Source organism: Chanodichthys erythropterus, chromosome 14 (genome assembly GCF_024489055.1).
Source record: "Chanodichthys erythropterus isolate Z2021 chromosome 14, ASM2448905v1, whole genome shotgun sequence".
Lineage (NCBI taxonomy): Eukaryota > Metazoa > Chordata > Actinopteri > Cypriniformes > Xenocyprididae > Chanodichthys > Chanodichthys erythropterus.
The window spans coordinates 13229318-13252687 of NC_090234.1; the positions used below are offsets into that span (position 1 = coordinate 13229318).

The 23370-nt window shown below is 43.3% G+C and overlaps 1 protein-coding gene and 1 pseudogene across 1 annotated transcript in view; both read left to right on the forward strand.

Annotated features, from left to right (window-relative positions):
- The first annotated feature begins 447 nt into the window (after window positions 1-447).
- On the forward strand, window positions 448-1841 carry LOC137036212 (uncharacterized; annotated as a pseudogene).
- A 377-nt stretch (window positions 1842-2218) lies between these two features.
- Window positions 2219-23370, forward strand: part of LOC137036213 (uncharacterized) — a 67164-nt gene continuing 46012 nt past the window's right edge. Inside the window, exons 1-6 of the mRNA XM_067410248.1 lie at window positions 2219-2736; window positions 3361-3371; window positions 6637-6945; window positions 7133-7426; window positions 7637-7903; window positions 16024-16050. Of these exons, the coding sequence (XP_067266349.1) occupies window positions 2219-2736; window positions 3361-3371; window positions 6637-6945; window positions 7133-7426; window positions 7637-7903; window positions 16024-16050 (1426 nt within the window). The remainder of the gene's footprint in view (window positions 2737-3360; window positions 3372-6636; window positions 6946-7132; window positions 7427-7636; window positions 7904-16023; window positions 16051-23370) is intronic.

Here is a 23370-nt window from a genome sequence, read left to right on the forward strand (position 1 = left end):
AGCAGACACTTTACAGGCCACCGAGCACTGTCGTGCTCACTCTGCGGCTCGTTTTCCCACACCGCATCTCAGGACACTAGCGCTTCGGTGCAAGAGCAGGACAAACCCCTCTTTGCTATAATTTCAATGAAAATGTTTGTACTCGTAATAACTAAATTTTTTCATGCTTGCAGCTATTGCGGGAACAGTCACCCGAAGTTTTCTTGTCCACGCCACACAAAATTTCTAAAAAAGAAATAAACACTCTGGTGAATACCAAGGAGCTATCTAAAGCCCTGGAAAAAGCATCCAAATCGCTGTTTCATGTCTTACCTCATTCTAGGGCTCATGCATGGGTTCCTAGCTGGTCTTTCCTATCTGCCCACCTTCTCTTTCACCTGTCAAAACCTCCAGTCGGCTATCAAAGATCCACAGGCCGTCGATGATCTGATGGGGAAATAAATTGAGATGGGCTACATGATCGGACCTTTCGATCAACCTCCTTTCAATCTATTTCGCATTAACCCTTTAGGAGTCGCAGTTAGGAAATACTCAGGGAAAAAACTTCTAATAATTGATTTATCCGCTCCCCATTCTATAGTAAGGGTTCCGAGCATTAACAGTTTAATTCCCTCAGAACCTTTTTCCTTGGCTTATTCCACAGTGGACAACGCTATTAAACTCATTAAATTAGCAGGCAGAGGAGCGTGGCTCAGTAAAGCGGATATTACCGACGCCTTCAAAATCATGCCCTTACACCCCTCTCAGTGGCATCTTTTCGGGGTCAGTTGGCGAGAAAAATTTTATTTTTCAGTCAGACTCACTTTCGGGTGTAAAAGCAGCCCAAAGATTTTCGATACAATGTCTGAAGCACTCTGCTGGATATTACTAAATAATTTTAAACTACCATTCGTTCTTCACCTGTTGGATGACTTCCTCCTCATCGACTTTCCAGACGCCAACCCATTGCGCAGCATCTATTCCCTGGTTAAAGGGTTCAAAACATTCGGCATTCCTCTTTCAGAAGAAAAAACAAAAGGCTGTCTCGTGTCTTCGATTTCATAGGGATCACGCTAGATTCAGTGAAAATACAAGCATCTCTTCCGCTAGACAAACTAGAAAGGATTAGAGGGTTCATCAGAACTTATTCCCTATTACCTACCTTAACAAAAAGGGATCTTCTTTCTCTGCTGGGCCATCTCAATTTTGCTATGAGGATTATTCCCCAAGGTCGTTCCTTCATTTCCAGACTTTTAGATTTGTCTAAAACCGTAGAGGAAATGCATGACACTATCACGTTAGATGTAGGCTGCAGGTCCGATTTAACTTTCTGGTCTAAATTATGCGATAACTGGAACGGCATTTCCTTTTTCTACGAAGAAGATATAGAAACCTCAGTCAAACTACAATTCTTCACCGATGCAGCTCCTTCCGTCGGGTTTGGGGGTATATTTAACAAACAGTGGTTTGCAGAAAGATGGCCAAAAGAACTTAAGGAACTGGCTCCGTCTATCCAATCGACAGCACTCATGGAATTATATCCTATTGTGATTGCTTGCTTATTATGGGCAGACCAATGGACTAGGAAAAACACCCTAGTGTTCTGTGACAACGAAGCCACCGTAAACATTATCAACAAGGGTCGCTCTTCCGTGCCTTTCATTAACCGTTTCATTAGGCGCCTAACCTGGATCTCAGTTATGAACAAGTTTACCATTAAAGCTACTCACATTCCTGGGCTGGATAATAAAATAGCTGACTCTCTTTCTCTGTTTAATTTCCAGGAATTCAGACGCCTGTGTCCGGAAGCGGTTTCATCACAACTGGGCTGCCCGGACTTCAGTCAAACAGTCCTAGACTGAATGCAACCTTGCAAAATTACCTTAAATCAGCCGCACACTACATGAGATCAGGGCAAGCAAAAACGACACTTAAAACTTACGACTCGGCATGGTCGTCTTTTTCAGTTTTCTGCAACGCTTTCTCGGTGCCTATACTCCCAGCTAATATTTCTATCACATGTGCTTTCATTACGCATTGCTTCGAATCCAGGAAGCTTAAGCCTTCTACCATCAAGATCATGATCTCAGGCATTCAATTCCACCTTAGATGTATAGATCCTTCCTCCCAAAGCCTGTTGCAAAATCCCTCCATATGCCTTCTCCTCAACGGGTTAAAAAAGGAAAGTCCCACTGTTCCAGATAAACGACTACCGCTGTCTCTCTCACAGGTGCACACGATGGTGGATAAATTAAGATCAGGTCTCTTCACTCCGCGCACAAACTTGCTTCTAGAAGCAGTGTTCCTCACCGCCTATTATGGATTCCTCAAAGGAGGGGAATTCACCATTAACACTAAAAAATTCGACCCTTCTCACGATCTCACAGTTAAAGACATATCATTTCACACCGAATACTTTTCCATCTATCTGAAACATTCCAAAACAGACAGAGATAATAACGGAAGTACCATTAACATATCCAGAACCAACGACAGATATTGTCCCCTCACAGCCATGAACCAGCTGGTTAGCTCACGCAGTAAATCAAACCCTACAGATCCACTTTCATTACAGAGGAAGGGAGAAGCTATGTCCAAGCATTGGTTTGCCTCGCGTCTCCATACCGCATGCCTTCATTGCGGCATGGACCCCACGCTTTATACCAGCCATTCATTCCGCATAGGCGTGGCAACCACCGCAGCTTCAACAGTCTCCATACCCATGCTCAAAGCAATGGGTCGTTGGTCATCATCAGCGTATCAATGATACATTAGGCCTACAACTCAGGACATGTTGTTAGCACAAAAATCATTGAGCAGCTATAAATAAAAAAAATAAAAAAAACATTCTACTAGTAGTATTCGCATGGGCAGTACGTGCTGCTCTTCTACCCCTCATGCCATATCAGGGGACATGCTGCTTTGTGGTTCTCCCGCTGGAGAGAACACCACTGCTGTATATTGGGGCAGCAGTAAGCCCCTCGCAAAAAAAAAAAAAAAAAAAAAAAAAAGGGCTGCTGTTTTCTCCCGCTGGAGAGAACACCCTTTGTTGCTATAATTGCAGGGGCTGCTGTTCATCCCTCAGCTACTTAAATTTAAAGAGGGGCCTGCTATTCTCTTCCTCCTTTTAGAGGGGAGAATACCTCACATATATTAAAAAAAAAAAAAAAAAGGCTGCTGTTTTCTCCTGCTGGAGAGAACACCCTTTGCACTGCAGGAGCCCGCTGTTCATTCCTCTGCATGGGGATGAACACCCCTCGCTACTTAAATTTAAAGAGGGGCCTGCTATTCTCTTCCTCCTTTTAGAGGGGAGAATACCCCTCTGATAGTCAGTACGCTCCTTTAAGTATATCTCAATAACTTGTCTTTTCTCTTTTGCAGGAATGGAACAAGTATGGTTTTGGGGGGGGTTCTACTTCAGGAAAGTATTCCTTCTCATCATGTTGGGGGGTTAATGTTTAAGCTCTTGTATGTCCAATTAATTTTGGAGCAAGAACCCCCGTAAGGAACCATACCGCCAAAGATAATTGTGTTCAATAAACTCAGTAACTTGCCAAAGTGGTCCTGTCTGAAATCAAGCGCAGCGTTAGTTCAGTCAGGCCACGTAGGCATAGTGCCGCGACCAGCTGACGCGGTCAGCTGTCAAATCGCTCCAATCATTACTATTCTCCTATTAGACACGGGACATATATACGTGGCATCGCTGCTCGGTAAGTATGCTCAAACTGCTCACAACCCTCCCTCCCTCCCCATTATAAGCATGAGCATATTACAGTGCACCTTCTGGTTGTCGTCTTCTTTTGTTCCAGATCACTACCTTTAAAGTCAATAAGGCTTCAAGTCCCGGCCGGCATGGACCTCACTGCTGAGAGACACTCATCCTCATAACCAAGCTACAGTATAGACGTCCTACTGCCATATCTATGTGATACCACGTTCGCTCTTAAAGACATTACTTGTGTCTTAATTGTCTGTGTATTTCCAAGCTGATGGTTCCGGGGGGTTCATGTTAAAGCTCTTGTATGTCCAATTAATTTTGGAGCAAGAACCCCCGTAAGGAACCATACCGCCAAAGATAATTGTGTTCAATAAACTCAGTAACTTGCCAAAGTGGTCCTGTCTGAAATCAAGCGCAGCGTTAGTTCAGTCAGGCCACGTAGGCATAGTGCCGCGACCATTAAAGAATAACTGTCTCCCCCTTATGAAACCTGTTTGCTCCTCAGATATAATCTTTGGTAGTATGTTTTCAATGCGAGAAGCCAGCACTTTAGCCAAAATCTTTGCATCCACATTCTGTAAGGAAAGGGGCCTGTAAGAGCCACATAGCTTAGGATCCTTATCTCGTTTAAGTTATGCTTGTGTAAGAGTCTCTGGTAGGAAACCATGCTCTAAAGATTCTGTATACACTGACAAAAGTAATGGAGACAGTTTATTCTGAAATTATTTTAAAAACTTGACAGGAAGACCGTTGGGCCCAGGAGCTTTATTACTTTGCTTCCTTTTAATTGCTAGATTAATTTAGTTCTATAGTTTCTATAGGGGCTTCAAGATCTCCAGCAACAGCAGGATCAACTGTGGTAAAAATTTAAGTTCTGTAAAAAGGAAACCATATCATGGGCACCAGATGGAGATTCAGAAGTGTATAAAGATGAATAAAATGATTTGAAGGTGGCATTAATACCTTCAGGATCCAATTACCAAATAGGTCTTGAGTCTCCTCTTAATTGATGAGATAAGACTAGCTTTATCACCATGCTCATAATAAGTGCTACGAGAATGCAAATGAAGCCACTCAGCATCATCGGTCAGAATGAGATCAAGTTCAGCTTGTAAATCGAGACGTTTTTAAAATTGATCTTGTGAAGGTGAGTTGGTGAGCTGCTGATCTGAAAAATATTGGAAGTGAGTTCACGTATCCTTGTGTTATGAACTTTATTTAAATGTGCGGAATACGAAATAATCTGTCCCCGGAGGTACACTTTAAGTGTCTTCCACAGCAATGAATAAGTGACTAAGTAAAGTCACCTTTATTTATATAGCACTTTTTACAATGCAGATTTAAAAGAGTCAAAGCAGCTTTACAGTGAGAACTGGTGTATAATTTTAGCTGCACAGCAGCTCTAAAAGAATAGTGTCAATGCAGGCAGATCAAAGCACTGTTGAATATCAAATGTCAAGTGTCCCCAACTAAGCAAGCCAAAGGCGACAGCGGCAAGGAACCCAAACTCCAACAGGTGGCATCAGGTGGCAAATAGGTGTTAAAATGGAGAGAAAAAAAAAACCTTGGGAGAAACCAGGCTTAGTCGAGGGGCCAGTTCTCCTCTGGCGAACAGTGCTTTGTTACGTTTAAGGTACCTATCATAAGTCTGATGGGATCGCAACATTCAAAGTATTTATTCCAGTTCAATCCAGTTGAGGATTGTATTCATCACGCCGGTATGGACGGTTTGTTGAGGAGCTGTGTCACTGTCTGCCGTGTCGATGAGGCCTTCACAATGGATGATCTACAGTAGTTGACTCAATCTGCTAATACTTCAGGGGTGCAGTCTGGTCATGTCAAGGCATAGGTCCTCGGTCTCACCTGGATACGGCCCGGATCTGGCTGACTATGGTAGACCTCAGGATAAACAGAAAGACTAATATTAGCGTAGATGTCATTCTTCTTCTGATGTAACGAGTGCATCTGGTGTTATAAGAAGTGTTCTCGGTTCCGGCTGACCTAATTTATGCAGCCTAACAATCCTTTGACGGATATAGTCATATCACCCGGTCTTGGCCTAAGCTGTAATGCGCGATGTGACCTGTCAATGATGATGAGTGATGAACTCCAATTATCCTTATGTTGTTAAAATGAGATCTAGCTTCCAGATCTTCACATTTATCCTCTAGTTTTACCACAGCGGCCGAAAGAGACTCTACCTTCTCCTGAAGTGTGGTGATGTCATCCGAATAGGTGGAAAGCTAGTGTTGCATTTCCTTCACTGTACTTTTCAGTGTCGACATGTCCGTCTGCATCGAAACCATACTATTAGAGAATTCCGCTTTAACCGCCTGAATCTCGCTCTTGATGGTAGTCAAATCTTGGCCCAACGAAATATTTCCACCAGATCTTTGCGAAACGAAGTTAGTATCTCAGTTTTAAGGCACTGTGTATCACTTGAAGTTGTCGCGAAAATTAGTACACTTCTCCGGGCTGACTGAATCCACTCTGCCGTGCTTGTAGTAGCAGGCCGCTGTTCCGACGTCTGCACGTTACTTCCTTTACTGCTTTTAGTTTTCATTTTTGTTGCAAGAGATAAAAAACAATAAAACACAACTAATCAACACTAAACATAGACATTGAGTATTATGATGAAATGTGCATAAGTATCAAAATATGGTCGAATTCTGCAGGAACCCCTATGGCCACGTCTCACTCCATAGTTCACCTAACCGGTCCAAAATAGTATCCAAAGTCCAAAATAGTTGGAAACATTTGGGATACTGTTAGTACTTAACTGAACAAAATATATAACACTGTCCTAGTGGTTTTTGCATATTTTACTGCAAAAATCTTACATATTGTGCCTTTAAATGATTAGAAGTGTTTTAGTGAATCTTCATCAATCAACATCAGGCAATTTTAAAGCTTTAATCTGTGAAAACTCTGTTCTTCAGGTGTGTTTGGTGATGAAGAGAAGTCAGTGTCAGTGTGGGAGGGAGATTCAGTCACTCTAAACTCTGATCTTACTGAAATGAAGGATGATGATGTGATTCAGTGGAGGTTTGAAAACACTTTAATAGCTGAAATCAATGTAACGGCCGACAGATTCACTGTATATGATGATGTTCTTGAGGGGAGACTCAGAGACAGACTGAAGCTGGACAATCAAACTGGATCTCTGACCATCACAGGCATCACAACTGAAGTTTCTGGAGATTATAGACTAAAGATCAGCAGTGTGGAAAAGTTTTTCTTTGTCTTTGGTGAGTTTAGTATTTGTTTCACCTGTTTCATTTTTTTATCACCATTTTGATCACATTTTTCATTCTTATGTTCTGCTCTGTTGTTTTATAAGAATAAATTTGAGACTGTTCACTTTAATGAAAATCATAAGGATATTTATTAATATTCATCTGTAATGCACATTTTTCTTTCTGTTTGGTGATACAGTTAAAATATCAGTAATAATGGGAGATTCAGTTACTCTAGACTCTGATCTTACTGAAATGAAGGATGATGATGTGATTCAGTGGAGGTTTGAAAACACTTTAATAGCTGAAATCAATGTAACGGCCGACAGAATCACTGTATATGATGATGTTCTTGATGGGAGATTCAGAGACAGACTGAAGCTGGACAAACAAATTGGATCTCTGACCATCACAAACACCACAGATGAACATGCTGGAGATTATAAACGAGAGATCAACAGTGTGGAAAAGAATTTCACTCTCGTTGTCTTTGGTGAGTTTAATATTTGTTTCACCTGTTTTATTTTTTATCACCAGTTAAAATTTTAATCCATACACAATTTTGTTTCTTTTGTTCTGTTCAGTTGTTTCTAAGAATACATTTCAGACTATTTACTTTAATGAAAATCATAAAGTTATTTATAAATATTAATCTGTGATGCACCCTGTTTCTGTTTTTGTTTTTCTCTGTTTGGTGATACAGTTGAAATATCAGTGAAGGAGGGAGATTCAGTCACTCTAAACTCTGATCTTACTGAAATGAAGGATGATGATGTGATTCAGTGGAGGCATGGATATGAAAACACTTTAATAGCTGAAATCAATGTAACGGACGACAGAATCACTGTATATGATGATGTTCTTGATGGGAGATTCAGAGACAGACTGAAGCTGGACAATCAAACTGGATCTCTGACCATCACAAACACCAGAACTGAACATACTGCAGTTTTTAAGCTGCAGATCAACAGTGTGATAAAATATTTCTTTCTCCATGTCTTTGGTGAGTTTAATATTTGTTTCACCTGTTTTATTATTTATCACTGTAATCCATACACAGATTTTGCTTATTTTGTTATGTTTTGTTGTTTATAAGAATACATTTCAGACTATTTACTTTAATGAAAATGATAAATTGGTTTAAAAATATTAATCTGTGATGCACCCTGTTTCTGTTTCTGTTTGGTAATTCAGTTGAAATATCAGTGATGGAGGGAGATTCAGTCACTCTAAACTCTGATCTTACTGAAATAAAAGATGATGATGTGATTCAGTGGACCTTTGAAAACACTGTAATAGCTGTAATAAATAAACAGGACAACAGAATCGCTGTATATGATGATGTTCTTGATGGGAGATTCAGAGACAGACTGAAGCTGGATCATCAAACTGGATCTCTGACCATCACAGACATCAGAATCACAGACTCTGGACTTTATGAAGTGACCATCAGCAGAAACAGAGATCAGATTCAGTGTTACTGTCTCTGGTGAACGGAATTACAGTGTCATTTGTGCTGCCAGCTTAGTATTTTTACACAAATAATTCTTTAAATATTTATAAAACAAACAAACTACTTATTTAATATCACTTTTGAAATTATTTATGCTCTTTCTTTTCATGTGTTGTGTTTAATTAGTCTTTCATTTTGTCATTTGTTTCACATTTCATGTTTCAGCTCAACAATGATCAAACTCTCTGTGATTGTTTCTGACCACAATCTGCCTTTATCATCTATTACTGTTTCAAATATAATCTGATTTGTTTCTCATTTATAAGTTATTTTTAAGTGATCTTTAATGAGTTTTTCTGTGATCCTGGATGATACTGTAGATTATCAAAGATAATCTTTAATTATTTAGTATAACATGCTTTTTATGTTCATATGTATCTGCCTGCCCTCATTCATGTTTTATTAGATTACGTCGAGCGCCCCCTGGAGGAATACTCACTTTGTCTATTTTAATTTTCAGCAGAGCGAAACAGCTTCACATCATTAAAACGTCTCGGTTACAAAGGTAACCCTCGTTCCCTGAAGGAGGGAACGGAGACGTACGTCGGACAGACCGACGAATAGGAATCTCGCTAGAGAGGCCAATCTACTTCGAATGTAACTAAAACGAGCCAATGCACATTGGCATGCAATCATATGCATCAGCTGCTCGCCTCGCAGCGCGGGTATATAATGAGCAGCAGGTGCGTTGCATCTTCAGGTTTTCGCTGAGGAGCCGAACCGGATAGGCGGCAGCATCAGCGGGGTACAGCGACTGTGGCGACGGGACGTACGTCTCCGTTCCCTCCTTCAGGGAACGAGGGTTACCTTTGTAACCGAGACGTTCCCATTCAGTCGATCACGTTCGACGTACGTCGGACAGACCGACGAATAGGAATCCCTACCAAAGCGCCACAGGAGCTGCCCCCTTCCAGCGCTCTGTTGTAAGCCACCTGAACCCCCTTGCCTGAGGATGGTGAGACAGGGCTAACACAGAGAGAGTCGATCACTGCTGTTCCCCAAAACCCATTCAGTGAGACTATTGGATAACGCTGGGAAAGCGTACCCTTCGCTGGGAAAGGAACGCTGCGGAAGCCACATCCTTCCCCGAAGGAGTTATGTGGAGAAGTACATATGGACTAACCCTATAGGGCTGTGCTACATATGGAAGAGCTGGGGTGACTCCAACCCGATGAAGGGTAGGATTTCCCAGAGGGAAAGACACAGGCTTGGTTTAGGAGCAACCGTGGAACCAACCATATGGGATCCCCGTAGGGTCACACATATGGAACCCAGCCTAAACCCGGTTCTCAAGGATACAACGGAGTATAGGCCTGGCGCCAGACGCTCCGCCACGTCGGCTGCCGAAGGGATATCGGAGGACTCGACAGGGTCTGCCTTGTAGGGACTCTCTGGAGAAAAGAAGCGCATGTAGCGCAGCAAGCCGACACTAAGCCGGGGCCTCTCCGTGCCTCTGACCTGTGGCGAGAACATGGGAGGAGACCGGCTCGACACGAAGGCTATAGTATCTAGCGAACGTGTTAGGTGTCGCCCAGCCCGCAGCTCTACAAATATCTGTCAGCGAGGCGCCACGAGCCAGCGCCCAGGAGGATGCGACACCTCTCGTGGAGTGAGCATGCAACCTGAGCGGGCAGGGCACGCCCTGAGCTTGGTAAGCCAGGGCGATGGCATCCACTATCCAGTGGGCCATCCTCTGCTTGGAGACAGCCTTTCCCTTCTGCTGGCCTCCATAACAGACAAGAGCTGGTCTGAGGTCCTGAGGCTTTAGGTTCTGTCTATGTACAGTCGCAAAGCGCGGACTGGACAGAGTAAAGCCAGGGCTGGGTCTGCCTCCTCCGAGGGCAGCGCTTGCAGGCTCACCACCTGGTCCCTGAAGGGAGTGGTAGGAACCTTGGGCACATAGCCAGGCCGGGGTCTTAGTACCACGTGGCTATCACCCGGCCCGAACTCCAGGCACGATTCATCGACCGAAAATGACTGCAGGTCCCCTACCCTCTTGATGGAGGCCAATGCCACCAGCAGCAAAGTCTTCATAGACAGAATCTTTAAGTCTGCTGACAGCAAAGGCTCAAAGGGAGCAATCTGGAGCGCTCTCAGCACCAGAGTGAGGTCCCAAGAGGGTATGGAGAGGGGACGAGAAGGATTTAACCGTCTCGCCCCCCTAAGGAACCTGATGACCAGGTCGTGCTGACCAACAGATTTGCCATCTAAGTGGTCGTGGTAAGCGGATATAGCAGCAGTATGGACTTTGAGGGTGGAGGGGGGACAGCCTACGCTCAAACCCTACTGCAAGAAGGAAAGCACGACTCTGATCGAGCATCTTCGGGGGTCTTCCCGGCGAGAAGAGCACCACTCGACGAACAGGTTCCACTTTGAGGCGTAAGCATGTCTCGTAGACAGTGCACGTGCCGAAGTGATGGTGTTAAGTACCTCAGGGGGTAAGTCACCTAGAACCTCCGCATCCCGTCCAAGGGACCAGACATGGAGTTTCCAGAGGTCTGGACGTGGGTGCCAAAGAGTGCCCCGTCTCTGAGAAAGAAGGTCTTTCCTCAGAGGGATGGGCCAGGGAGGGGCTGTCGCGAGGAGTGAGAGTTCTGGGAACCAGGTCCGGTTGGGCCAGTAAGGCGCAACTAACAAGATCTGCTCCTCGTCCTCCCTGACTTAGCACAGGGTCTGTGCAAGTAGGCTCACTGGGGGAAACGCATATTTGCGCAGGCCCCGGGGCCAGCTGTGAGCCAGTGCATCTGTCCCGAGCGTCCCCTCGGTCAGAGAGTAAAACAACTGGCAGTGGGAGGTTTCTGGTGAGGCAAACAGGTCTACCTGAGCCTCTCCGAATTCTCTCCAGATCAGCTGAACCACCTGGGGGGTGGAGTCGCCACTTTCCTGGCAGCGCAGCTCGTGATAGCTGGTCGGCCACACGGTTGAGCACACCGGGAACATGAATGGCGCGAAGCGACCTCAGATGCTTCCGACTCCACAGGAGGAGATGGCGGGCGAGTTGTGACATGCGACGGGAGCGTAGACCACCTTGACGGTTGATGTACGCAACGGTCGCAGTGTTGTCCATACGGACCAGTACATGCTTGCCCTGAAGCAGGCCTTTGAGGCGGCTCAGAGCAAGGCGTACTGCCAGCAACTCGAGGCAATTGATGTGCCAATGCAGATGGGGTCCCGTCCAAACCCCTGAGACTGCATGCCCGTATTACGTGGCACCCCAGCCGGTGGCAGAAGCATCTGTGAACACCACAGCATGCCGGGACACCTGTTCTAGGGGCACTCCTGCCCGAAGAAACAAGGGGTCCGACCACGGACTGAAGGTTCGGCGGCACTCCTGAGTGATTGGCACCCGGAACGTGCTGCGCTGCCACGCCCATCTCGGGACTCGGCCGTGAAGCCAGTGCTGAAGCGGTCTCATATGAAGCAGACCGAGCGGTGTTACAGCCGCAGCAGCCGCTATATGCCCCAGGAGCCTCTGAAAGAACTTCAGTGGGACCGCTGTCCTGCCATTGAATGTATTCAGGCAGTTCAACACCGACCGAGCACGTTCCTCTGTGAGGCGTGCTATCTGCTCGACCGAATCCAACTCCATACCGAGAAAAGAGATCCTCTGCACCGGGGCGAGTTTGCTCTTTTCCCAGTTGACCTGAAGCCCCAACTGGGTGAGGTGTCTGAGCACCAAATCCCTGTGTTTGCACAACTGATCCTGGGACTGTGCTAGAATGAGCCAGTTGTCGAGATAGTTGAGAATGCGAACACCCTGTTCTCTCATGGGAACAAGGGCTCCCTCCACGACTTTCGTGAAGACGCGGGGAGACAGGGCCAGCCCGAAGGGTAGGACTCTGTACTGATATGCTCGACCTTCGAACGCGAATCTCAGGAATGGCCTGTGTCGCGGAAGAATTGAAACATGGAAGTACGCGTCCTTCAGGTCAATCGCTGCAAACCAATCTCGGGGACGGATGCACTCGAAAATGCGTTTCTGCGTGAGCATTTTGAATGGTAGCTTGTGGAGGCTCCGATTCAAAACTCGCAGGTCCAAGATCGGTCGTAACCCGCCGCTTTTCTTGGGTACAATGAAGTAGGGGCTGTAGAACCCCGACCTCAAATCGGCTGGAGGGACCGGCTCTATCGCGTCCTTCGCCAGTAGGACTGCGATCTCCGCACGCAGGACAGGGGCATCGGCATCTTTCACTGTAGTGAAGAGGACGTCCCTGAACTTGGGGGGGGGGGAGCCGGGCAAACTGAATCGCAAAGCCGACCATGATGGTCCGAAGGAGCCAGCGAGACGGACTGGGGAGCGCTAACCCGGCTCGCAGAGCCCGTACAAGCAGGACCAAAGGGACCACCGGTGTACCCGCAGCAGGGCAGCAAGGTGGAACACAGGGACGCGGCTCGGGGGGCTCTCTTTGTGAGGCGGCCCGAAGCGGCATCACAGTGTGCTAGGCAACACTTACCTGGCTCCACGGATGGACAGAGGGAGCAGTCGAGGCTTTGGCTGCTCACTGCTGTCCGCTGGCGACAGAAGAGGGGGATGAGAGTGGTGAGGTTTTTCTCCTCCCACTGCTCTCCAAACCCTCTTCAGACCTGGAAATGGAGGAACTGCTCTTTAAAATTTGGGTACCGCTGCCTCTTGGGTCAGTGGCGGAACAGAAACAAACCCAATAAAGGATTTACCACCTGGCCCTCCTCCAGGGGTGGAAGAGCAGCCCCACCCATCTCTGGGTCGCCCGTCTCAGGGGTGATTCTCACCAACCAGTTAAACAGCTGCAGAGACAGGAGGCGTCATCTCCCCACAATGGATACAGCAGAGCCTGCTGGGCCGGAGTTTCTTGCAGGGGACAACACCCTTGGCGACGAGCAGACTGAGGGGCGGCCCAAGAGGAACTCAATGGTTTGTCATGGGAAGCTCCCCTATCCGCTACTAACTGAGGAGAACCGCTGGGCTCAGTCCTCGACAGTGTCACCGAAAGGCCACCTCGTAAGATGGGAGCATTGAGAAAGCATTATCTTGACAACCTCTCACACCTCACAAGGTAAGCCAGGGGGCACTTCTGGACCACGGAGGTGGACATCGTCTGGCTGAGGGCCTGTGCCGTGACTTTGATCACGGTTAGTCAACAAGCGCAGCTCAACCCCAGCACAGAACTACCCTCATGCAAAAAGAGTGCCTTGGCCTCACATGCAGGGTGGGTGTGGTCTGTGTACAGCCACCCCATCCAAGAGGGTAGTGAGAGAGGAAAAACTTATGCAGATTCTGGCACCTTTGGCATTCCATATTTATGGCACCAAAATACCCCCATACTGCCAAGTTTTCCATGCACATCTGGAAGACCCAGGAAAGCATGGCTGTAAACTCTGAATCTGAGTCAGCATAAGCACACACCATTACAGTGGGCAGCGTCACCCTCATTTCCAGAGCATAACAGCACTCTCTCCGATGCTGCAATCGACGTCTGTCCCTCAGCTGGAGCTCTGAATTAAATGCTAGTTTCCCCTATGAAAAGGACCAGCAATCCAATCCAGAAACTGCACAGCTTGCAATGCGCTAGAGAGGGAGGGGCCCTAGGGGGTTGGTTCCCCGAAGGAACCCCTCAACCTTATGTCACCCAAGCCATATCAGCAAAGTAGACCTCTTCTGGTGCACCAGAGAGGGCGCTACAATGGAGATCACGCAAGGGAACCGCGCATCTAGAGCGCCGAGCGAGTGTTGGGTTGCCGTGACAACCTGCGCTGCAGCCCGGCAGCTCGACGGCACACGACACGCAGAGGAGCGAGAGGTTTGCTCTCGTTGATCTCCACGGTCTCCCAGAGTGTCGGGCAGACTCGCGGCTGTGCTTTTACACACAAGCGGCAGCTGGCCAACAACAGAGGGGACTCAAGCTTCCCGGAGAAAGAAGAGTCACGACCGGCGTGTCGACGTGATCATGTTCTCATATGAAAACATGAACACCCACAAACATCATTTCAGCACGCGCCCAGACATGCGAAACGGTGATCGTGGCCGTCAGTGAGGACAGGAACGATCGCATCCAGAAACACAAGTAGGATGTCGTCTTTAAAAAGACGTGAATCTACTTGTGTAAGCTCTTTCAGGGACTTTACTCTTTTAGAAGTGCTGAAGCACGCAGGGGAACGGCCACCGCAACACAGACAGGGATTGTGTGCAGCCTGTCATGTGCTTTCTCTCTCTTTGAAGGCGCTCACTCTTACCAGCCGTAAAAACGGCTTTTCAGCGCTCAAAAGCGCACCGTACCGGCCGTGAGAACAGCCTTCTGACGCTGTCAAACAGCTATTTGCTCAAAAACGGCAAACGAAACAAAAACAGAAAAAGAGAGGACTTCGACCCCGCTGCTGTGCTGTTCGCCCGCACTCGGAAAAAAAGAGAAGTTCAACCAAAAAGCTTGACTCGTCTTCTAGCAGACACTCGCTTGCAGAGAACAGGAACAAACACCGTTCGGCTCCGAAGCGAAAAGCTGAAGATGCAACGCACCTGCTGCTCATTATATACCCGCGCTGCGAGGCGAGCAGCTGATGCATATGATTGCATGCCAATGTGCATTGGCTCGTTTAGTTACACTCGAAGTAGATTGGCCTCTCTAGCGAGATTCCTATTCGTCGGTCTGTCCGACGTACGTCGAACGTGACCGACTGAATGGGAACATCATTTGTAAATGTACATTATTGTTAAGCTCATTACTCTTTTTCTTCTGAAACATTTTTTTTTTAAATTTACTATTAAATTATCATTTATTTACTCTTTACTGATTTTATTAAACTACTGCCTTTTTTTTGTTATAGATTAATATTATGGTTTTTTTTGTTTGTTTTTTTTTTTTTTAAATCATCTTGTTTAAAATAATCTGAAATCATGAGTTCGTTGTCCCATTTCCAGAAGCGGAAGTCGGTAAATCGTTAAATTTCTACAGTGTGAACGGGAGATACAGAAGGTATTGTTTTTGTGTTTTCATTTGATAAAACAGCAAAACACAAAACTCACGATATCATTTCCAGGACTTTACAAAAGAGGGAAAACATATAGAGAGATTGATTACGGCAGTCAGAAGAGAAAGATGTCAAATTAACCATCACTCCCTCAGGAACACAGCAGAGTTTACTATGTTTTTGTAATGTGATACGAAGCTAATATCACACAAACAGTGTTATAAGTGTATATAATAGTTTTGACAGATGTAGTAAGTTATTAGATGTTAGTAAGTGTGGAAGCGCATCATCACAGTCTGTGAAAGTTTCTCCTCTCGACTCTTCACAGGCTTTCATGTCTGGTTGGAGACATTGCTTCACTAAAAGTTTGAATATTTTCAGTGTATTTTTTCCCATCCTTGTTATCATCACAGTTAGAATATTAAAGATGTTGTATAACATTATCATAACTTCAAAAACAAAGATCCAGGTCTCTACACTTCTCAGTTTCTCCAGAAGAAAACACCAAAAGACCCATTGGTTTTTCCCAAGATTAAACCTCACAGGCACCAAATTCAAATTTCTCTAAATGAACATTTACATTTACAGGATACTGTATGATCCATTAACTCTGACTTATGAATTTTGGAATGCAGAAATGATAAGTGTAACATCAGTGTGTGGTTTGATCTGTCAGTGGATAAACAGCTTCTGCTGGATGTTTGTGGTTGATGCTCGTGTCAGTAGTTTGTGGCTGAAGAGTCTGTTGTGAGACTTCAGTGTAAATGCCCACTGCTGTGATTGGCTGACATCTTTGCATATGAAATATCCAAGTATTGGCTCTCTTTTTTTTAGCACGTTTTTACTATTACAGCTCTCAAGGTTCACTAATCGTGAAAAGTGTTGCATTATATTTAGATCTATGTCATTATATTTAGATCGTGGTTGAAAGTGAAGGTGGAGTTTCACCTATCTTAGATAGGCACAGTCCAGGATCAGTCGTTCGCTGGGCCTGGTGTCAATAAAAGCTATTACTGGACAAACAAGAAAGTTTTCAGTTCTGAAACTTATATTAAAAGCTCAAGGAAAAGTTGATTTCTCAATTCATGACCCCTTTAACGAAGTGAATCCATCAACAGTCAAATATGATTGACAGCTCACAGGACTTATTAACAGTAGATACAGATATATAACCCAATAGTTCACTCTTCTGCTGTTAGTTTTCATTCAGGACCGGAATTCATTTGAAAATGTAAGATCAGCAGAAGCTTGTTGATCTTGGTGATGTTAAAGCTGACTGATGAGAGAGCGGAAACTAACTGAGGTTAGAGGAGGATTCACACTTAACCAGATAAATATCAGTCCAGAATCTGAGATGTAGCTTGAATCATGTTGTGGGAGATTCAACTATATAAACAGATAGACATGTAACCCCTCTACGCAGGTCCTACTCACCCCGTCTGCATGGGCCTTGAACCCGGGTCACCAGTGTGAGACTCGGACGCTCTAACAAGGAGGCTAAAGTCTGCAATCTAGTGTCATTCGCTAGCGCGTCTCTTGAGATCAGAGGAGTGAGGTTTACTCGCACAGTGACTAGTAGCTGGCCTCCGTTACAGATGGATATATTTTTCTTATTTATCAACTTTGTTCTGTTGGAGAATATTATTATTCACTTCAAATTTAAATGATTAAAGCTATTTTAGTGACGCTTCATCAAACCAACATTAAGTGATTTTTAATATGTTACTGACTCTGTTCTGTAGGTGTTTCAGACATTTTATAATAAATGAATGAACTGAAGACAGTTATAGGGAGAGAGACTCAGGATTTTATGACAAGATGAGATGATGGTTTTAAAGGGAACCTATTATGCAAAATTCACTTTTACAAGGTGTTTGGACATAAATGTGTGTTGGCAGTGTGTGTACACAACCACCCTATAATGATAAAAATCCACCCACTCCTTTTTTTTTTTTTTAAATCACCATAAATCATAAGCAGTGTCTCAGAACAAGCCGTTTCCAGATCCCTGGCAGTGTGACGTCACATTAGCCACAGGCCCCGTCCGCGAATGTTGACAGACACTGACGTTTGAACATAGAACCGCCCTGAGCGCGTTCACAGCGAGTTTACACAGTCCGCCATTACTGCACTGACAAGAATCTCTTCAAAGCGTTTTAGGTGTTCTGTAGCTGGATGGATTAATCCACATAGATCTCTCGATTTACCCCCTAAATCTGGATTAACTTGGTTTTCCATGAAAATGCTCCCTCAGTTGAAATTTGTTTGTCTGCGCGAATCATTTCACACCAGACTGCTTAGTGAACGAATACCAATACAAAACAGAGACTGTGCTTTGTGCTATTCAAGGAAATACAAGTACAAACTGTTTGTGATCCAGCTTAAAGACTCCAGAGTGATACTGGATACGGCAGTAATGAAGGTGAGAGCACTTTATTACAGTTCATCGGAGTTGATTTACGGATAGAAAATGTACCAGTTTATTAAGCACCACCCGAAAAGGCAGAAGGTCTTTATATATATATATTTATTGTTAGTTGTAACGAGTGTTTGTGTACTTCCCTGTTGGTGATAATACAAGGGAGAGAGAGAGATTTCATGGATAATATTTTAATGCACACTTGCACTGTGTTTTATTAAGATCTTACAGAGATGTTCTAGAGTAAAAACAGATGCTTCATATTTTGTGTGAAGTAATAAATGTCATAAAACTCATCTGTACAGTTTTGGCCATCATTTGGACGGTAAAACAGGCTTAAAGTAAGATAGTGTTGTGTAGAGAGAAATGGAGTGTTCTCTTCCAAACAATTTGATAAAGATTTTAAAAGATATAATAAAAAACAGAAAATTGCTGAACTTGGAGAATCTCTGGGGTCTATGAAGTTTTCATAAGACAAGACATACAAAAACACATGCTGTGGGCTTGAGTGAAGTGTATACCACATCCTGTAAAAATGACAAATGTTGCATTATGTGTGTAGGTGAACATGGGTTCTGGGGAGAGAAATATTGTTGTGTGTAACTGATAAGAATGAAGACAGTTAGGAAATAAATGTCTAGCAAGGTAGAAATCTGATAAAAATGTATAATAAAGAAATGTGTGTATTGCTTAAGCCTTTGACGCAAATTGAAAAAGCATTGAAAGCATTTAAAAAAAAGTGATAGACAAGTAACATAGCAATTGACGCATGCAGGTAATATTTTAACGCAAGAAGAAACCACATGTGCGTAAATGAAGAGAAAAATGCGTCAAAAGAGAATATAAAAACGGGATCAAAGAAGACACCTGATTTTCTTAGAGAAGAACATATATTGAATAGAGAAGAGGGTAAGCTTTAAAAAATGTCATTTTTTGTCTGGCCCATGGAACTTCCAGCTTAGATGGCATAGAGTGGTGTATTTAGCTTTTGCCTTTGCAAGAAATAATAAAATGAGAATGAGGACTGCCCTCAAACTCTGATAGTGTTGTCTCAGTCTGTTTATTGTTGAAGTGTGAGAATCCATTTGGGGTATCAGAAGTTTTGACTGTCTGAAAAAAGTTAGATATTTATAAAGAGATCCCAACAGACTTTACAAAGTCAGTCAAGGTTGGCAACCAGTCGCAACAGAGTGGGCCGTGGGAGTGCATTAGCAGGCATAGCTGTCCTCTGAGGGCGTAGAGCCAGCTGTGGTGCACTGAACGGAAGGATAACCCACCCCACCCAGGTAAGCTTGGTTGATATCTGAACCGTAGGCCTAGGAAGTACGGTAGTGATCAGAAGTAGACCCTGAGATAATATAATCTAAGAAGAAAATATTATACGCCTACCTGACTCCTCCTGAATCTATGGATAATCTAGTTGAGTAATATGAATAGAGGAAGTGGCTCGTGACCAAGATAGTGTTACGTGGTCGCGGCAGAAACCACCCAGGGGGTGACGCGGCACAGTGGATAAAAAGAAGACAATATAAGTTATAACCGTAATTGAACTAAACTATACCTGCTCTATCTCCATGCAGCATAAATTCGCAGTTTCTGAGATTATAGCACGTCCTGACTGAATCCTGTCACCTCAGAATGAGCTCTTAAAGGTCTTAGGCCGAGATCAGCAGCTCATTTGCATTTAAAGGGCCCACACTGAAGCGGCGCATTTTTGCTCAACCACTAATAGTGGTAATTTTAACATGCTATATCTGTGGGTTATAGCATGTTAATAATATTATTACGGCATAATAGGTCCCGTTTAAGATATTTTTACCTTCTCTAGTCTGTGTGAAACTCGTGCAAATAAGACTATCGGTCAGATCTACAGGACGCTGTGGGTTCAAATGATGTGAAATAATCAGTAAAACCCCTCATAACTGTTAAAGATGATGTGACTGATTGTAGAGTTTCACATGAATTTAGCAGCTCCACATCAGCACATCTGTCATTTTATACTGACGCAGTTTTGAAGAGTTTGTCTTTTCATATTTGTGGACTGAAACTGTTGAAGATGTTTTGGATTGTTTTGTTCTGTTTGTGTTTCTGGCGTCTGGATGGTGAGTTTTAAACATGTTTTAATGGATTCAGTTGTTTCTGTTCTGGTACCATGTAATAAATTACTTGTTAAATTAGAGAAACTTAACATTCACTGTTATTCTCATATAGAAATAACTGAACTGTGATTTTACTGTCTGTTACGACCCAAAACTCTTTCTGTGTGTCTAGTGACATTAAGGGAATGTAACATTCACAAAACTCTTTAACCAAAGTTAGATCAAACCTTAATAGTGCAAATCAGTGAAGAGGTGAACACCACAAGTTCAAACAGAGAAAACATTTATTCATTTTAACCTCCAATCAATATAACAAGAATCAGGCTTTAAATGTGTCCAAAAATATATGTATTAACAATAAACAAAAAGAAAAAAAAATACAAACTCATCTGTACAAACTCAATGCCAAACTCAATGCCAAATCAATAAAACAAAATTCTTCTAACTAAAGGATTTAAATCTAGCCTAGAATATTTAAAATAAATCAAAACATTTTCAGTGTGCTACTCGCACACCCTAACTTAACTACTCTAACTAAACCAAACAAAACTTACAGCGTGTAGCAACACTCCTAAACTAATGAACTAATACACCAAAATGAACTACGTGAAGCGCAGAGTGTCACGTGACATCGTATGCTGCTCTCCTCTCAAACTTACCCAAACAGATGAGCAGAGAGCACGGACACACTCAAATCAAATAACAAAAACTAAATGCAAGAGGTAGAACAAAGAATAAAGCAAATAAACAGCATAGAGGGTAACAAATCAAGCATGCTTTGGGGCTACAAACATTTCAGATGCACACAAACACAGCCCAGCCCTCTAAAAAACAGATGCGGCATCACCACTTATACTTCCGACGGGGAGTCGTCAGCGCAGACAGCGAATAAACCCTTGATGAGCGACAGACAGGGAAACTAATCAAAATCTAGTGGAAAACACAAACAATGCATAATATCTATATAAACATAACTGATTGTAACACTGTCAGGTCAAGTTTGAATTCAGGTCCATTACCACTAATTAGTGATTGAATAATAATAAATAATATAATTTAAATATGAAGCTCAGATACTCAACCATCAATTCAGTTTCATGAATTAGTTATTGTTCTATATATACGTTTATTTCTCTTTTAATGTATCATCTTTTGTCTTTGTACTGCTGCACAATATTATTCACTTCACATTTAAAGCTGCAAAATGTACATTTTCGCCACTAGAGGTCACCTGTTCAAAACAAAGGTGTAGCTTGATGAGTTTGAGCGCAGAATCTTGGGATATGTCGTCTTCACCTCACAGCCGGTGGAAAAGAATCGGGACGGATGAGAAATCATGTTCATGAATGAGATTATTAACGTTATGAAGCAGAGCAGGGCGAGTGATGTTGGAGCTGAACGAGGCTGTTGGAGCAATTGATAATGAGAGACGAATGTGACCCAGGTGGAAACAAAGTACACTTCTATAATGTACTTAAAGTGCTCTATTTTCACACACTAATTTTGGGTAACACTTTAGAATACTGATCGTTCATTAATAACTACAGGGGAACAAATGAGTAATGCATTATTAACACTCTAGTAACTACTATTAACTAACAAGTAACTCTAATGAATGAATTAGTAAGTAATTAGTAAGTGGTAACCCACTTGTAATGACTTTTATTACCAAATACTTCAGAAGGAATTACTAATTACTTGGATCAGTATTTAGTGAATAACAAGTTTAAAGTATAAAGTGAAATATAGCTGCGAGCAGCGATGGCGGGCCCAAGCCCGGTGGCACCGCCACCCCGGTGGCTTCAGGGCAACTGTGCACAGCGGGCAATAGGCACTTAAAACGGTTAAACATCAAAGGACTATGTCAAATTCACTCTACATTTACTGCACTACAAGGTGCCGTTATAGAGCCCCTCCTCCCTGCCCATTTTCAAAGGATTACATGTGCCAAGTTTTAACATTATTCTGATTAATTTTGAAGCAAATCAGGTAAAAATAAGAGGGTGATCTCAATGTATGCTGAAAGTGACACATTTTCTGCTTCCAGTTGGTGGCGCTATGACTTTGAATCACAATAGTCAAATCCATGTGATCAGCCTTGTACAACGAAGACTGAGCCAAAGTTTCATCAAAATCAATTAATGTATGCAGAAGTTATAACACTTTGTTGCCCTTTTCTTGCCATAAATTCGTTGCCTCGCCACGGCCAAACCGTTTGAGATATCCAAAATCCGTTTGCAATTAAACAACTTCAATGTGTTAGCAACAAGTTAAAAAAAGCTTGGTGTAAATTGGATAAACCCTGTAGGAGTAGTAGTATAAAATTCATAGCCTGTTTTTTCAAAAAATTAACATTCAAACCAAAATAGCTGACTTCCTGTTGGTCGGAGCTAATGAATGTAAATTAGAAAATTGTCCGGATTGATGAGAATAATATGTGTACCGAGTTTGGTGACTGTAGGAAAAACTAACCCCCACTTTTGTCAAAAGGTGGCGCTACTGAGCCCCTCCACCACGCCCATTTCTATGGCTTTGTCCATGTCTACTGGTTTGACAATATTGATGTGTGTGTCGAGTTTCATGCAATTTGAAGCATGTTAAGAGCCTCAAAAACACTCAAGAATATTATTACAGTTTGACCTGTTGCCATGGCAACAATATTTCAAATATCAAAAATCCTGTCATAGGTCTACATCTGCTGTGTATTGACATTACACTGATGAAGTTTGAAGCAAATCAGGTAAAAATAAGAGGGTGATCTCAAAGCATTTTAAAAGTGATACACTTCTTGCTGCCATTTGGTGGCGCTATAACTTTGACTCACAATAGTTACATCCATGTGATCAGACTACTACAACCAACACACTCCTGAAGTTTCATAAACATCAATCAATGTATGCAGAAGTTATAACACATTTCCTGTTTCCCTTTTCTCGCCATAAATTCGTTGCCTCGCCACGGCCAAACCGTTTGAGATATCCAAAATCCGTTTGCAATTAAACAACTTCAATGTGTTCGCAACAAGTTAAAAAAGCTTGGTGTAAATTGGATAAACCCTGTAGGAGTAGTAGTATAAAATTCATAGCCTGTTTTTTCAAAAAATTAACATTCAAACCAAAATAGCTGACTTCCTGTTGGTCGGAGCTAATGAATGTAAATTAGAAAATTGTCCGGCTTGATGAGAATAATATGTGTACCGAGTTTGGTGACTGTAGGAAAAACTAACCCCCACTTTTGTCAAAAGGTGGCGCTACTGAGCCCCTCCACCACGCCCATTTCTATGGCTTTGTCCATGTCTACTGGTTGACAATATTGATGTGTGTGTCGAGTTTCATGCAATTTGAAGCATGTTAAGAGCCTCAAAAACACTCAAGAATATTATTACAGTTTGACCTGTTGCCATGGCAACAATATTTCGAATATCAAAAATCCTGTCATAGGTCTACATCTGCTGTGTATTGACA